At 40.8% G+C, this 23,398-nt stretch overlaps 1 protein-coding gene across 1 annotated transcript in view; it reads right to left on the bottom strand.

The window, feature by feature from the left end:
* Positions 1 to 23,398, bottom strand: part of ACACA (acetyl-CoA carboxylase alpha) — a 312,028-nt gene that overhangs the window by 264,536 nt on the left and 24,094 nt on the right. Inside the window, 9 exon segments of the mRNA XM_070735330.1 lie at positions 383 to 529; positions 1,861 to 1,995; positions 6,799 to 6,949; positions 7,972 to 8,117; positions 11,035 to 11,116; positions 12,541 to 12,644; positions 15,239 to 15,389; positions 18,003 to 18,166; positions 20,768 to 20,929. Coding sequence (XP_070591431.1) covers positions 383 to 529; positions 1,861 to 1,995; positions 6,799 to 6,949; positions 7,972 to 8,117; positions 11,035 to 11,116; positions 12,541 to 12,644; positions 15,239 to 15,389; positions 18,003 to 18,166; positions 20,768 to 20,929 — 1,242 coding nt within the window.

The raw sequence follows: 23,398 nt of genomic DNA, 5'->3' as shown, positions 1-23,398 counted from the left end.
ATTAGTTGATCTATTGATCTATTGATCTATTGATTTATTGATTTGTATGCCGCCCTTCTCCGAAAATTCGGGGTGGCTCACAGGATACAGTGTAAAAACAAAGAGTATAAAACAAATCTAATACAGTACATTAAAAAACTACAGCTAACTACAGATTTATATACCGCTTCACATCCCTCTCTCAGCGGTTTACATCCGTCTCTCAGCGGTTTACAGAGAGTCAGCCTATTGCTCCCAACAATCTGGGTCCTCATTTTACCGACCTCGGAAGGATGGAAGGCTGAGTGAACCTTGAGCCTACTGAGATTCAATCTGCTGCCCTCTAACCACTGCGCCGCCGAGGCTCTTGTGCCTCTTATGGAAAGAAAACCACGGAGGCTACCTTGCTGGTGAAATAGGGATCCGGAAGGCAGAATCCGTTCATCACATTGAGCAGGTTGTCAAAGACGTAATGGAAGATCCGGTGAAGCTTCTCCCCCCGCAGGGCTGTGCTCTGGATCTGGGGCAAGGTTCCCATGTTGAGCTCGGCCTGGGTTGGGGAAGAAAAACGTTAAGTCAGCCACCACCGCTGTGAGCGTCACACGCCTCCGATCATCTGCTTTATCTCAAAACTCACCTCTGCCCTCAGGCATGGGGGAATTGAGGCATTCCCCCCTCCCCCGGACCTATACAATTTATGTATGGTATGTCTGTGTGTATGTCTGGTTTAACAATGGGGTCTTTTAATGTTTTTTTTAAATTTATTAGATTTGTTGTGAATTGTTCTATTGTATGTTGTGAGCCGCCCCGAGTCTGCGGAGAGGGGCGGCATATAAATCTAATAGATAGATAGATAGATAGATAGATAGATAGATAGATAGATAGATAGATAGATAGATAGATAGATAGATAGATAGATAGGATAAAATATAAATATAAATATAAATATAAATATAAATATAAATATAAATATAAATATAAATATAAATATAAATATAAATATAAATATAAATATAAATATAAATATATGAATGAATGAATGAATGCATGCATGAATGAATGCATGAATGAATGCATGCATGAATGCATGAATGCATGCATGAATGAATGAATGAATGAATGAATGAATGAATGAATGAATGAATGAATGAATGAATGAATGGGATCCCTTTCTCAGATCTTCTGGGCTGAAGTTTCTTTCTCAGACTCAAATGATTCCACCAGTAATGGGCTGCTACCGGTGCGGGCCACTCTCTAGAGCGGTAGTAAATTCTGGGAGGCCTGCGCAGCTGCACACCCCCACGCGAGATTTGGGTTCTGCACATGTGCCCAAAGCCAAATCTCATGTAAGGACGCTCGCGAGAGCAAGACCTTGGCGATTTTCGGTGGGGTTTTTTGCTTCTGTGCATGTACCAAAGCAAAAATATTGGCAAAAATCGCTGAAATCTCGCTTCCTCCAACATGACCAAGAGTTTTTGGGCCCAACATGTAACCTCAGCCCCTAGTTGGCCTTCTCCAATCTCTAAAAGCTAACCATGTTTAAGAGTTGGCTGGTGCTTTGGTGGGAGACCACCAGGAGATCACAGAATTCTAGGTCAGAGTGGGGGGGGAAGTCCCTTCCCTGACCTTTCACCTCCACCCAGAAGGCCAAAAAAAACCCCCAGATATCCCCAGATGCCAAACCAATTTTTTTTAAGTTGAAATCTCTGTGAAGAGATTTGTTTATTATTTATTTTATTAGATTTGTACGCCACCCCTCTCCGAGGACTCAGAGTGGCTCACAACAAGGAAAAAAAACCAGTACAAATCCAATATTTAAAAAAACAATTTAAAACCCTTAACATAAAAATATAGCCCTTGCCATTAAGCCTCCAAATTTACCTGTTGAACTCGGCTTGGATCATCCAGTTGCATTTTAGCAATTATGCATCCCGGCTCAAGGGCTGCTCCCGGTCGTTTCACATAATGGATGCAGCCCGATTCTGCTGCCGTGAGTGTCATCACCATCTTCATCACCTGGAAACAACAGAAGGACAAGTTAAGCCTGGAGCTTTCTCGGACTTTTCACTTCCCTGCATCACGTGTCCTGCTGACATGTCCAGCTGCTTTCATAATTCTCTTGCATTTCCTATTAACAGATTTCATAGAGCTATTATTATTATTATTATTATTATTATTATTATTATTACTATTATTATTACTATTATTATTATTATTATTACTATTATTATTACTATTATTATTATTATTATTACTATTATTATTACTATTATTATTATTATTACTATTATTATTATTACTATTATTATTATTATTACTATTATTACTATTATTATTATTATTATTATTATTATTATTATTATTATGTCAGTACAACACAGCAAACGAGATCACTATGCTGCATTTCGTATTTCATCACCAGTCGGGCGCTTCCCAAGCACCTAGGACTGCGTGATGTAGTGGCGAATTATGTTTGCCGATCCCAGTAAAGCGGCCTTTTGCAATTGATAGACGGAGATTTTGTCAATTCCGATGGTTTTCAAATGTCCGCTGAGATCCTTTGGCACTGCACCCAGCGTGCCAAGTACCACTGGGACCACTATCACGGGTTTATTCCAGAGTCGTTGCAGCTTGATTTTTAGATCTTTGTATTTCACTAATTTCTCTAGCTGCTTCTCCTCAATTCTGCTGTCTCCTGGGATTGCGATGTCGATGATCCACACTTTCTTTTTCTCCACAATCAGGATGTCTGGTGTGTTATGCTTCAGAATTCGGTCAGTCTGAAGTCGGAAGTCCCACAGTAGTTTTGCTTGCTCATTTTCGACCACTTTTTCGGGCTTATGATCCCACCAGTTCTTTGCCACTGGTAAATGGTAGTTCCGGCACAAGTTCCAGTGGATCATCTGTGCCACAGCATCATGTCTATGCTTGTAGTCAGTCTGTGCGATCTTTTTGCAGCAGCTGAGTATGTGATTGATTGTTTCATCTGTTTCTTTACAGAATCTGCACTTTGGTTCATCTGTTGATTTTTCAATTCTGGCATTATTATTATTATTATTATTATTATTATTATTATTATTATTATTATTATTATTATTATTATCATCATCATCATTAGTTAAATTTATATGCCGCCTCTCTCCGAAGACATCAAGATAATAATTAAAGTTAAAATTAAGAGCTAGATTTTAAAAGAAACTAAAAAAGACTAATAACATGCACACATACCCATTCAAATAAACCTACTGTACATTCGCTGGCCAAGGGGTAGAACCTAATGACTCATTTATGCCTCCAGGCTTGGGGTGATTAGACCTTAGTCCCCTGGCTGACGAATGTTATGCATGATTGTTGTCTGAGTGGGTATGACTGATTTTTAATATCATTGGGGATTTTAGAGTAGCTACTTAGTTTTAATTAATTTAAAGCTTAAATTAAGCTACTGTGTTTTATTGTTTCTTTTTATATGTTGCAAGCTGCCCCAAATCCTAAAGAAGCTTTTTCTGGAGGCAACTGGGCTTTCTTATTTTTTCTTTTTTGGAAATTATTCTATAATAGAAAAATGACTTATGACCAATCCCCGCATTTACAGTCATCGTAGTATCTCTATGGTCATGTAATCAAGATTCACTCACTCAGCAAGCGGCATGGTGGTAGCATCCCGAGACATGTGGTCGGCACTTGTCACCATTATTATTATTATTATTATTATTATTTATTAGATTTGTATGCCGCCCCTCTCCGTAGACTCAGGGCGGCTTACAGCAATGATAAAAACAATACATAATGACAAATCTAATAGTTAGAATCTAAAATAACAATAATACATTTAAAAAGTCTAAAAAACAAGAAACCCCAATATATAAAAAACAATACATACAGTCATATCATACACAGAAAACTACATAGGCAGGGGGAAATGTTTCAGTTCCCCCACGCCTGACGATAGAGGTGGGTTTTAAGGAGTTTACGAAAGGCAAGGAGGGTGGGGGCAGTTCTAATCTCTGGAGGGAGCTGATTCCAGAGGGTCGGAGCCGCCACAGAGAAGGCTCTTCCTCTGGGTCCCGCCAAACGACATTGTTTAGTTGACGGGACCCGGAGGAGACCAACTCTGTGGGACCTAACTGGTCGCTGGGATTCGTGCGGCAGAAGGTGTTCTCCAAGCTGACTTCCATCAAACACCATTAATAGTGGAAGTTTTGCTTAAAAACAGTGTGATTCAAGTAGGTCATAAAACTGGCCATGACTCATTTAATGACCATCTTGCTTAGCAATGGAATTTTCGGTCGTAATTGTGGTCATAAGTCAAGGACTACCTATATTCTGAAACTTTTCTTCCTTGCCCCATCCAGTTATGGACTGCTTGAATAGTTTCTTGTTCTGGGACCCCCTCTGGAATGCGCTGCCCCCCCCCTTCCTTCTTCAGCTGCAATTCCATCGCACAGAATGCAATGGAAATATCTGAGATTACACATCTTGAAAAATATACTGAAATATGCATAACCAGCCGAGGAGAGTTTGGTATCAGGAATTGAATACATCAGAAATGTATTAGTTTGTAATGGATTGATAGGTATCTGCCTTTGAACCTTTTCACCAATACTTTTAATCTGTTAAGTCAAGGTGTCTGAGATGACACACTGTGAATAAAATAACGTATAAGTTTGAATGGATATATTTTATTTATTTGGGGTCCTTATCACGCATTTGTGCATTTATGGAACACTTTAAACGGGGGGAAAAGAGACAGGAAATCTGAGGTGCTTCTTAATGGACTGAACCCCAATACAAACAGAAGCATTCGGAAGAAGAAAAATACACACACAGTGTATTTATACATGTTTGCATTAAAAAGTCAATCATTTTCTCAGTGTTGTTTTTAATTATTTTATGAACAAAATTGATTCCAAATAAAATGTCTTTGGAGATTCTCAGTCATCATTAATACTATTAATAATATTAATACTAAGTATTAATGAATGTCATGAGAAATGTAAACTGACCCGTCACGTAACGTCCACTGTTTTTAAACGTCTTCTGTTTGTTATATGTATTTGTAAATAAAAATTTTCTATTAAAAAAAAAAGATTTCAATCATCCAGATCATCTCAGTCATCTCACACCGTCCTGAATTTATGGGATTGGGTGGCATATAATTCAAATAAGTAAATAAATTAGGGTTATCTCAAATATGATTTTTTTTTCAGGAGGCAACTGGACTTTCTGGTTTTTCTTTGTAGACGTTTCGCTTCTCATCCAAGAAGCTTCTTCAGCTCTGACTGGATGGTGGGGAAGGGAAGGATTTATATTCCTTGCAGACAACTGGTCATTTGCATCCTTTTAGAGAATTGTTGAGGCCACTTGGAGGTCTGTCTGTGTCGACTTGAGTAGTGCAAATGGCCTCATATCTAAATTCTCTAAAAAGAATGCAAATGACCAGCTGTCCGCAAGGAATATAAATCCTTGCATTCCACACCATTCAGTCAGAGCCGAAGAAGCTTCTTGGATGACAAGCTAAATGTGAAAGAAAGAAAGAAAGAAAGAAAGAAAGAAGGAAGGAAGGAAGGAAGGAAGGAAGGAAGGAAGGAAGGAAGGAAACAGAAACATAGAAGATTGACGGCAGAAAAAGACCACATGGTATTGTATTGTATTGTATTGTATTGTATTGTATTGTATTGCTTATTCATTCGATTTTTATGCCGCTCTTCTCTTTAGACTCAGGACGGCTTGCAACATGTTAGCAATAGCACTTTTTAACAGAGCCAGGCTATTGCCCCCACAATCTGGGTCCTCATTTTACCCACCTCGGAAGGATAGAAGGCTGAGTCAACCTTGAGCCGGTGATGAGATTTGAACCACTGACCTACAGATCTACAGTCAGCTTCAGTGGCCTGCAGTACTGCACTCTACCTGCTGCACCACCCCGGCTCATTATCTTAGGATGGATATATCTTTATCCCAGGCATGTTTAAATTCAGTTACTGAGTCTGTGGATTTACCAACCATGTCTGCTGGAAGTTTGTTCCAAGCATCTACTACACTTTCAGTCAAATAATATTTTCTCACGTTGCTTCTGATCTTTCCCCCAACTAGAAACATAGAAACATAGAAGACTGACGGCAGAAAAAGACCTCATGGTCCATCTAGTCTGCCCTTATACTATTTTTTGTAATTTATCTTAGGATGGATATATGTTTATCCCAGGCATGTTTAAATTCAGTTCCTGTGGATTTACCAACCACGCCTGCTGGACGTTTGTTCCAAGCATCTACTACTTTTTCAGTAAAATAATATTTTCTCATGTTGCTTCTGATCTTTCCCCCAACTAACGCTCAGATTGTGTCCCCTTGTTCTTGTGTTCACTTTCCTATTAAAAACACTTCCCTCCTGAACCTTATTTAACCCTTTAACATATTTAAATGTTTCGATCATGTCCCCCCTTTTCCTTCTGTCCTCCAGACTATACAGATTGAGTTCATGAAGTCTTTCCTGATACGTTTTATGCTTAAGACCTTCCACCATTCTTGTAGCCCGTCTTTGTACCCGTTCAAAGAAAGAAGGAAAGAAGGAAGGAAAAAAGAAAGGAGGGAGGGAGGAAGGGAAGGGAAAAAGCAAGAAAATCCAGTTGCCTCCTGAAAAAGCACTTTTGGAACATTCAATCCAAAATCAATCTCACTCTGATTAAAAGAGAGATTAAACAAGCACATGGATGGAAACTGTTTCTGCTTGTGACTGTGTTTGTGTTAGCTCTCCTCCTTCACACAAGGTCTTCCCAAGAAGGCAAGACTGCCAGGCTCACAAGCTTTTATTTTAACTCACTTCAATTTCACCAAAGCATTGTCCAGCAAAGACATGTCCACCATCTTCCACCACGTACTGGATGAGTTTCCCAGCTGAGGGCGACCGCAGAATCGATGGGTCATTTTCCTTCTCAAACACACAGGTTTTATTGCCAATGGTGATGCGATACCTAAAACGGGAGAGCAGAGAAAGCTCAAAATTGTCTATACAGAAAATTTTATTCATTTATTAAGAAAACTCAAAATAGGGAAATGAGGAGGTGATAATCCACCATGGAAAACCAAGGGAAATCATCAAAACTATTAAAAAAAACAAGTCAAAATATTATTATTATTATTATATTATTATTATTATTATTATTATTATTATTATTATTATTATTAATTAGATTTGTATGCCGCCCCTCTCCGTAGACTCGTAGACAAATATGTTGGACATACGATGCGACATCCAGAAAACAACTTAACAACTGCAGTGATTCGCTTGATAACGGTGGCAAGAAAGGTCCTAAAATGGGGCAAAATTCACTTAAGAACTGTCTTGCACAGCAACAGAAATTTTAAGTCCAATTGTGGTGAACGTAATTTGAGGAATACAAGTATTTGCCATCGTGCCAAGGTGCAGTATTCTGGAAGCAAAAACATCTTAACACCCAGCATTATCCTTTTAGCTTACTGATCAGTTTTGTCATTCCCTTAACTAAGTTTCTGGTAGTAAATCTATAGGAGGGTATCGAATTTCCCCGGCGCATCGTATTTTAAAAATGAATTGCATATTTATGGGTGTGCATGGGAAGTGTGTGCGCGTAGGTTTGATTATTAATGCTTCTTAAGCAACAATGGGCAATGAAATTTATTTATTTATTTGTTTGTTTGTTTGTTTGTTTATTATATTTTTATGCCGCCCTTCTCCTTAGACTCAGGGCGGCTTACAACATGTCAGCAATTGCACTTTTTAACAGAGCCAGCCTATTGCCCGCACAATCCAGGTCCGCATTTGATCCTTTCCTTTGAATTTAAAGGAAACAATGATGACCGGCCCATTTATGGATTGGATAATATCCTCTTTTGGCCACACTGAATGTTATGAAGTTGAAGGAGCTTTCGGGGACCACCCTCAAAAGTTTTAGAAGGTGGCATCCTGGGGTCTCTTCCTCTGCTTGCAAGCATCCCTGGAAGCATCCAAGATTACCTGTCCACTTCTTCTTTCATGTAGGTGGTGTAGCTGCTCCCATCATAGGACAACAGGAGACCTCCGTCGCTTAGCCGGTGAACGTCAACCTCCACGCAGGAACCGTTCATGATGACAACGTAGGAGTTTGGAGACTGCCGAGCTACCTGTGAGAAAGGGAAGAACAAGAAGTAGAATGGAATGGAACAGAATAGTTGGAAGGGATCTTGGAGGTCTTCTAGTCCAACCCGCTGCTCAGGCAGGAAACCCAACACCACTTCAGACAAATGGTTATCCAACATCTACTTAGAAACTTGGGGAATTCACAACTTCTGGAGGCAAGCTGTCCCACTGATTCATTGTTCTAACTGTCAGGAAATTTCTCCTTAGTTCTAAGTTGCTTCTCTCCTTGTTTAGTTTCCACCAGAATCGGGTAGCTACCAATACTGATAAGGCCGGCGTACCGGTAGTGAAAATTAAGCTGCATGCACAATTTTGTTTTTGCTGAGCGGGATTTTGCTTCTGTGCATGCCACCACTTTCATAGAAACATAGAAGACTGACGTCAGAAAAAGACCTCATCTAGTCTGCCCTTATACTATTTCCTGTATTTTATCTTAGGATGGATCTATGTTTATCCCAGGCATGTTTAAATTCAGTTCCTGTGGATTTACCAACCACGTCTGCTGGAAGTTTGTGCCAAGCAGCTACTCCTCTTTCAGTAAAATAATATTTTTTCACGTTGCTTCTGATCTTTCCTCCAACTAACTTCAGATTGTGACCTCTTGTTCTTGTGTTCACTTTCCTATTAAAAACACTTCCCTCCTGAACCTTATTTAACCCTTTCACATATTTAAATGTTTCGATCATGTCCCCCCTTTTCCTTCTGTCCTCCAGACTATACAGATTGAGTTCATGAAGTCTTTCCTGATACGTTTTATGCTTAAGACCTTCCACCATTCTTGTGGCCCGTCTTTGGACCCATTCAATTTTTGTAAGTGAGGTCTCCAGAACTGAATACAGTATTCCAAATGGGGTCTCACCAGCGCTCTATACAGCGGGATCATAATCTCCCTCTTCCTGCTTGTTATACCTCTAGCTATGCAGCCAAGTGTTCTATTTGCTTTCCCTACCGCCTGCACTTTCTTTGCACATGTGCATCCCATTGGGCTTGTAAGGCAATGGGATGGCGCATGCGCGAAGAACATGGCAGCGATGAATATGGAGGTTGGAGCGAGGAAGCGGTGACCGGTTTGGGGGCGTGGTCAGCCGTCGCTATCTGCTCAGAGACCTTGGCCAAATTTCCATCAACAGTTCGCAAAAACTGGTGCAAACTGCTTGAATACCACTTCTTTCTATGTCCGTTGCCAAGAATCACAATTTTGATCATGTGACCCTGGGGATACGGCAACTGTCCTAAGCGTGAAAAATGATCATGTCACCTTTTTTCAGGGCCATGATAACTTCAACCATCACTAAATGAACTGTTGTTAAATCAAGGACCTTCCACACTCATTCTCACTATGGATTTGCAACCTAGGCTTCCTTTTCCAATTATTTGTTAGGGTTGACTATGAACACACTCGCATACTTTCAGCAGAATGTCAGGGGTATTTGTTGGCATGGGTGCCAAGATAAAGGAGTGTTTATGCATATGTTTTGGGAATGCCCGATAGTGCAGGAATTTTGGCAAAAAGTGCAAGAGGACATTAATAGAATGTTAAATATACAATGGACAATCACTAAGGAAATGGTAGTATTAGTTAAAAGCAATACGATGGGAGAATTTAGAGAAATAAAACAAGCAGCGATAGAAAGCGCTCAGGCGGTTATAGTTTTGGGTTGGAAGGATGCGACAAAATGGACAATGCAAAATTGGTATAGGTACATGGTGGACCATATTCAATTTGAAATGATGGATAAAAGGATAAATTTGGATAATGAAACTGAATTGAGACAACTGATGGGACGGTGGGACAAGGTAAGACGATATATGACGAGTAGAATCCGAGACCAAGCTACAAGAAATAAATTGGAATCACTCTATAATATGTAAATAGATATATTGCTCTTGGGTCAAAGTGGGTTATATAAGAAACACCCCTGATTTGGTGGTGGGGTATGTGTGTGTGTCGGGGTGGTGGGCACATTTCACTATGCACTGTTTTATGTTGTGTGTATATTAAACTTGTTAAAAATAAATAAAAATATATATTAAAAAAAGACTATGAACACATCTATAAAATTCTCTGTGTCCCCTGCAGCCATCATTCCTAAACAGAATAACAAAGTTGGAAGGGACTTTAGAGGTCTTCTAGTCTAACCCCCTACTCAGGCAAGAAACTGCACACCATCTCACAAACCACAACAAATGGTTGTTCAATCTCCTTATGTACCCTTAGCTGTGTGTGTGGTGCTACATTATCTTTTTAAAATATACATATACTTATACATTTATAAGTACAGTATATGTACACACATATACATATTATCTATACCTATACAAATACATACACATATAATACATTTTTCTTTAGTAAACATAAAAACTCAATACTGTATCTACATGAACAATGTGTTGTCTGAGTACAGTTAAATTTGAAATTTATTTATTAGATTTGTATTTATTTATTTATTATATTTGTATGCTGCCCCTCTCCGTAGACTCGGGGCGGTTCATAACAAATCTAATGAATTTAAAAAACATTTAAAAACCCCATTATTAAAGCAGACATACGCACAAACATACCATACATAAATTGTATAGGCCCGGGTGGGGGGATGCCTCAATTCCCCCATGCCTGATGGCAGAGGTGAGTTTTAAGGAGTTTACGGAAGGCAAGGAGGGTGGGGGCAGTTCTAATCTCCGGGGGGAGCTGGTTCCAGAGAGTTGGGGCCACCACAGAGAAGGCTCTTCCCCTGGGACCTGCCAGACGACATGGTTTAGTCGACGGGACCCGGAGAAGGCCAACTCTGTGGGACCTAACCGGTCGCTGGGAATATAATAACAGTAACAGCAGCAATAACATTGATAGCATTGATAATAACCACATAATTTTTGCTTATCCATATCAATAAGCCTTACCCTTAGTACATATTTCTTCCCTTCGTAGATGAGTTCTACATCCACTATGTTCAGCAATGTATGGGCAGGCAAGACTTGACCCCTGGAAGAGAAATAATCAATAACAGCACTCCATCTCCTACTAATAGTTTTGCAAGAAAAGAATCGGGCTTTTAAAAAGGTACGGCTAAAAGGATGCAGGACTCTACAGGACCTTCATTAATTATAGCATACAAAAGAGGCCTTCTTCTCCAGGTTCTCCCTGCTGAAGGAGGGAAAAATTGATCTCTACAAGGGGAGAATCTTTAGAAACATAGAAACATAGAAGACTGATGGCAGAAAAAGACCTCCTGGTCCATCTAGTCTGCCCTTATATTATTTCCTGTATTTTATCTTAGGATGGATCTATGTTTATCCCAGGCATGTTTACATTCAGTTACTGTGGATTTACCAGCCACGTCTGCTGGAAGTTTGTTCCAAGGATCTACTACTCTTTGGGGGTGCGGGCTTCCTCTTTAGGGGATTCCCTTTCCAGAGAGATTTGACTAGCAGCTAAATTAGCCAAGCAAAGGCTTTCCTATATTGTCAGTAGTTTAAATATATTTTAATTTGTTTCATTTCAACTGCCATTCATTGGGTGAAAGAAAGTGACTGATCCAAGGTCTCATAGCTTTCTTCACACCTAAGGCAGGGCTAGAATTCACCATCTCCTGAGTAACCCAAAATCAACCAACCAGCTTTCATGCCAAAGACGGAACTAGAATTCACCACCTCCCACTGACTGGCCCAAAGTCACCCAATCAGCTTTCATGCCCAAGGTGGGACTAGAATTCACCATCTCCTAATAAAATGGCCCAAAGTCACCCAGCCAGGTTTCATGCCAAAGATGGAACTAGAATTCACCACCTCCCACTGACTGGCCCAAAGTCACCCAATCAGCTTTCATGCCTAAGGTGGGACTAGAATTCACCACCTCCCACTGACTGGCCCAAAGTCACCCAATCAGCTTTCATGCCTAAGGTGGGACTAGAATTCACCATCTCCTAATAAAATGGCCCAAAGTCACCCAGCCAGGTTTCATGCCAAAGATGGAACTAGAATTCACCACCTCCCACTGACTGGCCCAAAATCACCAAGCCAGGTTTCATGCCAAAGGCGGGACTAGAATTCACCATCTCCTAATAATTGGCGCAAAATCACGCAGCATGCATGGATGCCAAAGGCGGGACTAGAATTCCGCATCTTCAAATGACTGACCCAAAGTCACCCAGCCAGCTCTCATGTCTAAGGCAGGAGTAGAACTCACAGTCTCCCAGTTTTTAATCTGATGCCTTAACTATTACATCAAACTGGCTTTCAATTGGCCACTATTATCTAGGAAATCAACCCTACATGACTTTGTGAGTTGGACAAGCTTCTACCTTCCCATCACCAATTTTGCAAGATCACTCAAGGAAATAATTCTAGAGACAAGGTGACAAAGGAGGAAGTTTTAAGAAATACCAGTGCTGAATATCTCATTTTTACCTTTCCAGGGAGTGGAGAAAATTGGAGATGCTATTCCGCAGGCTGACATCAGCCACGTGAAGGGCCCCGCACACCACCCCCAGCATGGTGTCTGGTCTCTCTGCCTAGATGAAAAAGAAGGGGAAAGGCCATTTTAAAAAATTACTTCTTTATATTATTGAATTAAAGATGAAGCAACCCATGGCTCAACTTTTACCTATCAGCAATTACCAACTTAGGAAACATAGAAGGCTGACGGCAGAAAAAGACTTCATGATCCATCTAGTCTGCCCTTATACTATTTCCTGTATTTTATCTTAGGATGGATCTATGTTTATCCCAGGCATGTTTAAATTCAGTTTGGATTTACCAACCACATCTGCTGGAAGTTTGTTTCAAGCATTTACTGCTCTTTCAGTAAAATAATATTTTCTCACGTTGCTTCTGATTTTCCCCCCAACTAACCTCAGATTTTGACCTCTTGTTCTTGTGTTCACTTTCCTATTAAAAACACTTCCCTCCTGAACCTTATTTAACCCGTTAACATATTTAAATGTTTCGATCATGTTCCCCCTTTCCCTTCTGTCCTCCAGACTATACAGATTGAGTTCATGAAGTCTTTCCTGATACGTTTTATGCTTGAGACCTTCCACCATTCTTGTAGCCCGTCTTTGGACCCGTTCAATTTTGTCAATATCTTTTTGTAGGTGAGGTCTCCATAACTGAACACAGTATTCCAAATGTGGTCTCACCAGCTCTCTATACAGCGGGATCACAATCTCCCTCTTCCTGCTTGTTATACCTCTAGCTATGCAGCCAAGCATCGTACTTGATTTTCCTACCGCCCGACCACACTGCTCACCCAACTTCTCAGAATTTGCTTTGGAAAACCTGGGACTAAAACTAGTGTTTTAAGCCCAATGGACTAGTTTCTTTAGCCATTCTTAGCTTCCAAATTCTTCACCATTTTTTTGTATTCTGCCAATATCTTTTTCTTAATTTGTTCTAACCAGATTTTCCTCCTCCTCCCTCTCTTCTCGTGTGCCTCCTGTTTTACCTGGAGGTCTACTCAGTCATCTTGAGAACTCCCAACTTTTCCAATGGCCAAACAGACACTGCCCAAGTGGACACGTTTGGAGAGTTCACGAACATGCGATCCGAGGAGTCTTTGGTGCTCTCTGCACTTGGTGGTTTTCTTACAGAAGTTTTATTACAAATTTCAAAGAGACAGTAAAATATATATATATATTTAATAAGAGTAAAAAAAATTAGGTAGTTTATTAACTACAAATCCAAAGAAATTAATAGGGAAAGTATATAAATATATGATTGAATATAAAAATATAGATTTGACTCTCAAAGATAATATGATAAATTGGTGTAAAAATATAGGCAGAGAAATTGACGTAGAAACACGGGAGAAAGTTTGGATCACAAATTGGAAAATGACGAAATCGTTTTCCTTAAAAGAAAACCAAATTAAGATGTTTTACAGGTGGCATCTCCCACCAAATAGAATTGCCAAAATGTTCCCAAATATGTCCCCAAAATGTTGGAAATGTAATAAAGTTAAGATATATTGGAAAATGATAGAAAAAATGTTAAAAGAGATTATCCCACAAGAAATAGAAAAAACTCCGGAATTTTATTGTTAGGCATAACTAAGCGGAAATATAAAAAAGATATTTTTTATTTAGCTGTTAGAAACATAGAAGACTGACGGAAGAAATAGACCTCATGGTCCATCTAGTCTGCCCTTATACTATTTCCTGTATTTTATCTTACAATGGATATATGTTTATCCCAGGCATGTTTAAATTCAGTTACTGTGGATTTACCAACCACGTCTGCTGGAAGTTTGTTCCAAGAATCTACTACTCTTTCAGTAAAATAATATTTTCTCATGTTGCTTTTGATCTTTCCCCAACTAACTTCAGATTCATATCTTAACAGCGGCCAGGATAGTTTATGCACAAAATTGGAAGGGGGAAAATATCCCCAAAAAAGAAGATGTAATAAAGAAAATTTTAGACTGTGCAGAGATGGATATGATGACAAGAAGGTTGAATGATCAAGAAGAATCAGAATTTTATACTATTTGGAATAAAGTTTATAAGTGGACAGAAGTTTTATTACCCAAATAGGTAATATCATCAATGCCCGCAAGAAAACCACCAAGTGAACACAAGAACAAGGGGACACAATCTGAAGTTAGTTGGGGGAAAGATCAAAAGCAACATGAGAAAATATTATTTTACTGAAAGAGTAGTAGATCCTTGGAACAAACTTCCAGCAGACGTGGTTGGTAAATCCACAGTAACTGAATTTAAACATGCCTGGGATAAACATATATCCATCCTAAGATAAAATACAGAAAATAGTATAAGGGCAGACTAGATGGACCATGAGGTCTCTTTCTGCCGTCAGACTTCTATGTTTCTATGTTTCTAAGTTCAGAGAGTTCAATCCCGAGCTACAAATATTCTCTTCTGTTGGTACCACATGACCCCGGGACACTGTCATTAACATCTGCAATAAAACCACCAAGCTCAGAGAGCATCAAGATTCCCACAGTTCAACCCTAAGCTACAAATATTCTCTTCTATCAGTAGAATGCAAGCCAATTACCACATTCCAACAGACAGGCAATCCACATTAAAATGCTGCAGTTTTTCTTTTTGGATAGATCCCATCCCTTTTTGTGCCGGAAGATGATTACCTGCACTTTCTCTGAAATCAGTCGGTCCAGCCAACCAGTGTCAATTGTGTTGTGTTGAAAGCTTTCAGTTTCGAGCAGTTTAATCAAGTACTCCACAGTGGTCCTGAAATCGCCTCGAATGGACAGCTCCTTTAGAGCAACGACCATATTTCTGAAGATTTTTTTAAAAAGAGAGAGAGAATCAGGTCTGAAAATAAACTGGAGAATATCACCAGGCTATCTTTCACTCTCCTTTCATCCTGAAGGCCATATCCAGTTCTAGACCCCAGAGAGGTCTAGAACAGCGGTGTCAAAACTCAAGGCCCACGGGCAGGATCCAGCCCGCAGGCTGCTTAGAACTGGCCAGCCGGGATGCCCTGGAAACAGCAAAGGAGCAGCCTGCGGTGCCTCTGCCAGAGAAAATGGAGCTCCAGAGGGTGAGACGGCTTCCTGCAACCCTCTGCCAGCAAAAACGGCCCTCACAAGTTCTGTTTTCGCAGGTAGAGGGACTGCAGGAGCCTCTCGCAGCCTCCCGAGCTCTGTTTTCGCGGGCACAGCACTTGGGCCACCACAGGCGCCGAAATGAGTGGCATCGTTTGGCAGGCCCCAGGGGAAGAGCCTTCTCTGTGGCGGCCTCGACCCTCTGGAACCAACTCCCCCCCGGAGATTAGAATTGCCCCCACCCTCCCTGTCTTTCGTAAACTACTCAAGACTCATTTATACTGCCAGGCATGGGGGAGTTGAGATATTCCTTCCCCCTAGGCCATTACAAGTTATGCATGGTATGTTTGTGTGTATGTTTGGTTTTATAATAAGGGTTTTTAGTTGTTTTATTAAATTGGATTGTTACATGCTGTTTTTATCATTGTTGTTAGCCGCCCCGAGTCTATGGAGAGGGGCGGCATACAAATCCAATAAATTATTATTATTATTATTATTATCAAGTTGGCCACGCCCACCCTGATCCCGCCCTCCTGGCTTCCAAGGTCAAACACAACCCTGATGCGGCCCTCAATGAAATCAAATTCGACATTCCTGGTCTATAATAAGATCTTTTTATCTATTTAACTTAGCACAGGTACTCCTTACGACCACAGCTGAGCCCCAAATTTGGGTCCTTGAGTGGGACAACTGTTAAGTGAATTTTGTCCCATTTTACAATCTTCCTTTGCCAGTTATTAAGCACTGCAGTTGTTCTGTTAGTTAATGCAGTTGTTAAGCGAATCTGGCTTTCCCACTGACTTTGCTGGTCAGAAGGTCACAAAAATTGATCACATGATTTTGGGACACTTCAGTCATGGACAGTAGCGGGTTGCTACCGGTACGGTAAAGGACGGCGCACCGATTCAATTCAATTCAATTCAATTTATTAGATTTGTATGCCGCCCCTCTCCGAAGACTCGGGGCGGCTCACAACAATAATAAAAACAATATTCCAGCGAAAACAAATCTAATATTAAAAAGCACATAAAACCCCTAGCATATTTAAAAAAGCAAACAACATATACATATCCAAACATAAATATAAAAAAGCCTGGGGGAAAGGTGTTTCAACTCCCCCATGCCTGGTGGTATAGATGGTCTTGAGTAATTTACGAAAGACAAGGAGTGTGGGGGCAGTTCTAATCTCCGGGGGGAGTTGATTCCAGAGGGCCGGGGCTGCCACAGAGAAGGCTCTTCTCCTGGGGCCTGCCAAACGACATTGTTTGGTCAACAGGACCCAGAGGAGGCCAACTCTGTGGGACCTTATCAGTCACTGGGATTTGTGCGGTAGCAGGCGGTTCCGGAGGTGATCGTTGTATTGGACACGCAGCTTTAGTTATATTGTGTGTGTGCGCACATGTCCCAGCATGTTTTTGCTTCTGGGCATGCACAGGAAGCAAAATCTTGTGAGGTAACACACACAAGAGAGAGGTATGCCCATGTTTCGTCATCACTCCGCGGCCTGCACTGGCTGCCGATTAGTTTCCGGTCACAATTCAAAGTGTTGGTTATGACCTATAAAGCCCTACATGGCATCGGACCAGAATGACATCGGGACCGCCTTCTGCCGCACGAATCCCAGCGACCGGTTAGGTCCCACAGAGTTGACCTTCTCTGGGTCCCGTCAACAAAACAATGTCGTCTGGTGGGCCCCAGGAGAAGAGCCTTCTCTGTGGCGGCCCCGGGCCTCTGGAATCAGCTCCCCCCGGAGATCAGGACTGCCCCCACCCTCCTTGCCTTTCGCAAATTACTGAAAACCCACCTATGCCGCCAGGCTTGGGGAACATAACTGACCCTTAGCTGTTTCATGTTATGTATGGTTTAATTGGATGGTATGACTGTTTATAATGGGGTTTTATAATTGTTTTTAATATTAGATTTGTGCTTTGTATTTTTTTGTTAGTCTTCGGAGAGGGGTGGCATACAAGTCTAATAAATTATTTATTAGAATAATAATTATTAGTATTAGTATTAGTATTAGTATTACTATTTCAGTGATCTTTTACTTCTGTGCATGCACGGAGGGCAAAAGAAATCGCTAAAATCTCTCACGCGCATCCCCTCGCAAGATTTTGCTTTCTGTGCATACGCAAAACCAAAAACACACTGGGACACGCATTCAAGATAACTGAAGTGGGTTGCATAGTGGACCAGTAGCAGCGGTAATAGGAATCCACCCTGGGTCATGGACCACCTGTAAGTTTTAATTCCACGCAGGCAATTAAACCAAAGGAGATCAAACACCCGATTCTTCTGCGATCAGCCGAGAAATCAAGAGAAGAGGGAAGTATTTCTCACTTACGAGATGGCTTCCTCGCGATTTTCTCCCCATGAGAAACAATGGCCGAACTGAGAGTCTGCAAATTCGTGAAGGCCTCCTGCGGCGGCCACACTGAAGTAACCCCAGACGTTCTTATTACTACGGAAGTTCAATTCTTGGACTGTTCCAGAACTGGGTTTAAATCCCTGGAATGTAAAATGGAATGTTATTTTTTTTAAAAAAACAAACAAACAAACAAACACACACAGACACGTCTGACTGGATTGGAATTATTCATTTTAAAAGTCACTATTTCTAACAGGGCAAGAGAAACATATTCCAGCTTTCTACATTAGTGTTTTTCAACCTCAAAAACTTAAAGATGTGTGGCCTTCAACTCCCAGAACCCCCTCACGAGGAACTTTAAGATGAGGAGATTTCAACTCCCAGAATTCCCCATCCAGCAACATTTAAGATGTGTGGCCTCCAACTCCCAGAATCCCCTCACGAGGAACTTTAAGGTGGAGATTTCAACTCTTAGAATCCCCACAAGGAACTTTAAGATGAGGAGATTTCAACTCCCAGAATCCCCTCACGAGGAACTTTAAGGTGGAGATTTCAACTCCTAGAATCCCCATGAGGAACTTTAAGATGAGGAGATTTCAACTTCCAGAATTCCCCATCCAGCAACATTTAAGATGTGTGGCCTCCAACTCCCAGAATCCCCTCACGAGGTACTTTAAGATGTGGAGATTTTAACTCTTAGAATCCCCACAAGGAACTTGAAGATGAGGAGATTTCAACTCCCAGAATTCCCCATACAGCAACATTTAAGATGTGTGGCCTCCAACTCCCAGAACCCCCTCACGAGGAACTTTAAGATGAGGAGATTTCAACTCCCAGAATCCCCTCACGAGGAACTTTAAGATGTGGAGATTTCAACTCTTAGAATCCCCACAAGGAACTTTAAGATGAGGAGATTTCAACTCCCAGAACCCCCTCACGAGGAACTTTAAGATGTGGAGATTTCAACTCTTAGAATCCCCACAAGGAACTTTAAGATGAGGAGATTTCAACTCCCAGAACCCCCTCACGAGGAACTTTAAGATGTGGAGATTTCAACTCTTAGAATCCCCACAAGGAACTTGAAGATGAGGAAATTTCAACTTCCAGAATTCCCCATACAGCAACATTTAAGATGTGTGGCCTCCAACTCCCAGAACCCCCTCACGAGGAACTTTAAGATGTGGAGATTTCAACTCCTAGAATCCCCACGAGTAACTTTAAGATGAGGAGATTTCAACTCCCAGAACCCCCTCACGAAGAACTTTAAGATGTGGAGATTTCAACTCTTAGAATCCCCACAAGGAACTTTAAGATGAGGAGATTTCAACTCCCAGAATCCCCACGAGGAACTTTAAGATGAGGAGATTTCAACTCCTAGAATCCCCACGAGGAACTTTAAGATGAGGAGATTTCAACTCCCAGAATTCCCCATCCAGCAACATTTAAGATGTGTGGCCTTCAACTCCCAGAATTCCTCAGCCAGGAACTTTAAGATGAGGAGATTTCAACTCCCAGAATTCCCCATCCAGCAACTTTAAGCTGTGTGGCCTTCAACTCCCAGAATTCCTCAGCCAGCAATTTTTAGGAAGTGTGGACTTCAACTCCCAGAATTCCACACATCTTAAAGGTGCTAAGATTGAAAACCACTGATCTGTATCTTTATTAATCCTATTTATCGGGTGCATTGTAACGTGTATGAACATTGTAGACACATAAGAGCATTCTTCAAAAAAAAATCCATTCCATTTCCCTTGATCATGCTTCCTACTCATTGTGGCATTTTAAAAACCATTAATAATGACAAGAATGCCCTTAGGTGAAAATAAAGTAGAGTCAGGCCCGTTTCAATGGGAAGAATTCAGTGGTTTTAGTTTAAACAGGAATATTAGAAAAAGTGAGGGAGAAGATAGGAAAAAAATCAGAGGAACTGAGTTATTTCAGTCAACAAGACAGACATAGATTTCAGAGGATAATCAGAACTGGGGGGGGGGGAAACAATTACAGTGTTCCCTCGATTTTCGCAGGTTCGAACTTTGCGAATAGCCTATACCACGGTTTTTCAAAAAAAATATTAATTAAAAAATACTTTGCGGCTTTTTTTCCTATACCACGGTTTTTCCCACCCAATGACGTCATATGTCATCGCCAAACTAATAATTTTTGCAAATAAATAACAAAACAAATAATTATTGTTAATAAATAATTATGTTTATAAATATCAGGATCACTAAGTGTCTTATTCAATGGTGAGTACCAGTAATAATGGTGAGTAAATGGTTGTTAAGGGAATGGGAAATGGTAATTTAGGGGTTTAAAGTGTTAAGGGAAGGCTTGTGATACTGTCCATAGCCAAAAATGGTGTATTTACTTCCGCATCTCTACTTCGCGGAAATTCGACTTTCGCGGGCGGTCTCGGAACGTATCCCCCGCGGAAATCGAGGGGACACTGTACTGCCAACCTGCCTTCCATTGAGGACCTGTATACTGCACAAGTCAAAAAGTGGGCCATGAAAGTATTTACTGACCCCTCGCATCCTGGACATAAATTGTTTCAACTCCTACCCTCAAAACATCATTATAGAGCACCACACACCAAGACTACTAGACACAAGAACAGTTTTTTCCCAAATGCCATCACTCTGCTAAACAAATAATAATTTTCATGGCTAAGGTGGGCCTTGAACTCGTGGCCCCTTGCTTTCTAGCCTGGGTCAAAGTGGCAGAAATGTAGGAAGGCTCACCTCATCAGGGTTCTCACTGGTGATACGGGCTGCGATCACGTGACCCCGCGGACAAGGAACGTGGGCCGAGTTGTCAAAGTCAATAGGGGTGTCCCCCCAGGGGGAAGCTCCATACATGATCCGGATGTCTTTGATCCTGTGGAGAGGAATTCCCATCGCAATCTGAAGAGGGGAAACAAGGAGAAATACAGCCCTTGTTATATTTAGGTGCACAACAGAAAGATCTCCTACTGACACCACTGTGTAAATGTCCGAGCATTTGGGTTGTGTTTTATTGTTTCTACTTAAAAGGATCTTAACTTAACTGCAGTGATTCACTTAACATCTGTGGCATGAATGGTCATAAAACGGGGTAAAATTCAATTAGCAAATGTCTCACTTAGCTACAAAAATATCGGGCTCAGTTATGGTCATAATTTGAGAACTACCTGTACGGAACGACTACCTGAAATGGTACAAAATTAAGAAATGTACCAAGATTGTATAATGGTCTCCTTATTTATTTAACTTCCATTGCAGAACACGTTATTCAGATTACATTATGGGAAATGCTAGGTTAGAACAATCGGAACAATCACTGGCACATCACTAACTTCAAATATTATTATTATTATTATTATTATTATTATTATTATTATTATTATTATTAATAATAATTAGATTTGTATGCCGTCCCTCTCCGCAGACTCGGGGCGGCTCACAACAATGACAAAAAACAATATGTATTGACAAATCTAATAATTTAAAATCTAAAATAGCAATTGTACATTTAAAAAATCTAAAAACAAGGAACCCCAATATAAAAAACATACTTACAGTCATATCATGCACTAAAACTACATAGGCAGGGTGAGATGTCTCAATTCGCCCACGCTTGACGACAGAGGTGGGTTTTGAGGAGTTTACGAAAGGCAAGGAGGGTAGGGGAAGTTCTAATCTCTGGAGGGAGCTGGTTCCAGAGGGTCGGAGCCGCCACAGAGAAGGCTCTTCCCCTGGGTCCTGCCAGACGACATTGTTTAGTCGACGGGATCCGGAGAAGGCCAACTCTGTGGGACCTGACCGGTCGCTGGGATTCGTGCGGCAGAAGGCGGTCTGGTAGGTATCCTGGTCCGGTGCCATGAAGGGCTTTATAGGTCATAACCAACACTTTGAATTGTGACCGGAAACTGATCGGCAACCAATGCAGACTGTGGATTGTTGGTGCAACGTGGGTGTATTTAGGGAATCCCATGATTGCTCTCGCAGCTGCATTCTGCACGATCTGAAGTTTCCGAACACTTTTCAAAGGTAGCCCCATGTAGAGAGCGTTACAGTAGTCGAGCCTCGAGGTGATGAGGGCATGAGTGACTGTGAGCAGCGACTCCCGGTCCAAATAGGGCCACAACTGATGCACCAGGCGAACCTGGGCAAACGCCCCCCTCGCCACAGCTGAAAGATGTTTCAGATATGCTGATGCCACTATTTTGATAGTGTTTTAACTGAGAATGGCAAAGGTATCTCCCGTTCAATATTTTTTAAAAACATCAAGGATTTTGTCAAGGGGCAATGCTTCAATGGTATGGTTATTTATCGATATAGTTGCACACTGCCATGAATCTTATGTCAGGGTAGCATTGAAAACCAAATCTGAGGCAAAGTATCCCTCAATGTTCCCATTTATTATCAGGGCCATGTTGTCACATTTGTGAGAAACCTGAATCTAAAGCTATGAGGGTTTCTCCACCCAGTTTAAAGTTCATTTCTTTGTTCCCACACCCACAAGTCCATCATGTTGACCAATCTACTTTTCCCAACGTGTCCGTTACTCCCATCAGCTTCCAGGCAAGTGCTGAACAAAGAATGACCTTGAGAATCTAGAAGGAATTTGTTATGACTACATCTCTATATCCCTCATGTAACAGCCCCTCCCAAGTTCCCACAACAAGAATACATTCTAAAATATAAAGTGTAGGGGGCCAAAGTCTCCAAATCCACGGTGGCTTCAGCCTGACTATTGATTTGGTGGTGTGCAACTAGAATAAATCATAACAATGATTTATATTTGTTCATAATCTTTTGGTTATCAATAAACTATTATGGGTATAGAATATAAATAAGTGCATGAATGAATATCAAAGAGGTAAAAACTACTTTTTAAATACACAGAAGTTTATTATCCTTTGTGTAAAGTTTTTATTTAAAAATCTACATAAGAATTGCAAATATAAGGAAAGGAGGAAGGAAGGAAGGAAGGAAGGAAGGAAGGAGAGCGAGAGAATAAGGAGAGGGAGGGAGGGAGGAGATAGAGGGACAGGAAATAAGGAAAGGGAAGGGAAGGGGAAGGACAAAACAAAATGAGAGTAAAAAAAAATAACTAAAAGAAACAAGAAAAATAAGCAAGTTCTGATTTTTTTTTCAACAGTTACAAACAAACTCAATATCCTTTCCCCTCGATATTACAATAATCTCCCCACTCTCTTATTCACTCCTTTTTCAAGCACCAAACCATAAATCTTGACTTCACTTTTTTTTGGCCATTTTTAGAAAAGAGTCCATAAACAGCTCCCAGCCTTTTTATTTAAAAAAGTACAACAGTTGCCTTTTCCGAAGAAAGACTTCAGAAACTCATAACCTCTCTTCAAAGTCAAGTTC

This window comes from Erythrolamprus reginae, chromosome 1, assembly GCF_031021105.1.
Source record: "Erythrolamprus reginae isolate rEryReg1 chromosome 1, rEryReg1.hap1, whole genome shotgun sequence".
NCBI classification, from domain to species: Eukaryota; Metazoa; Chordata; class Lepidosauria; order Squamata; family Dipsadidae; genus Erythrolamprus; species Erythrolamprus reginae.
Note: the sequence above shows the minus strand (reverse complement) of the source record. Positions and strands in the feature narration are given on the sequence as shown.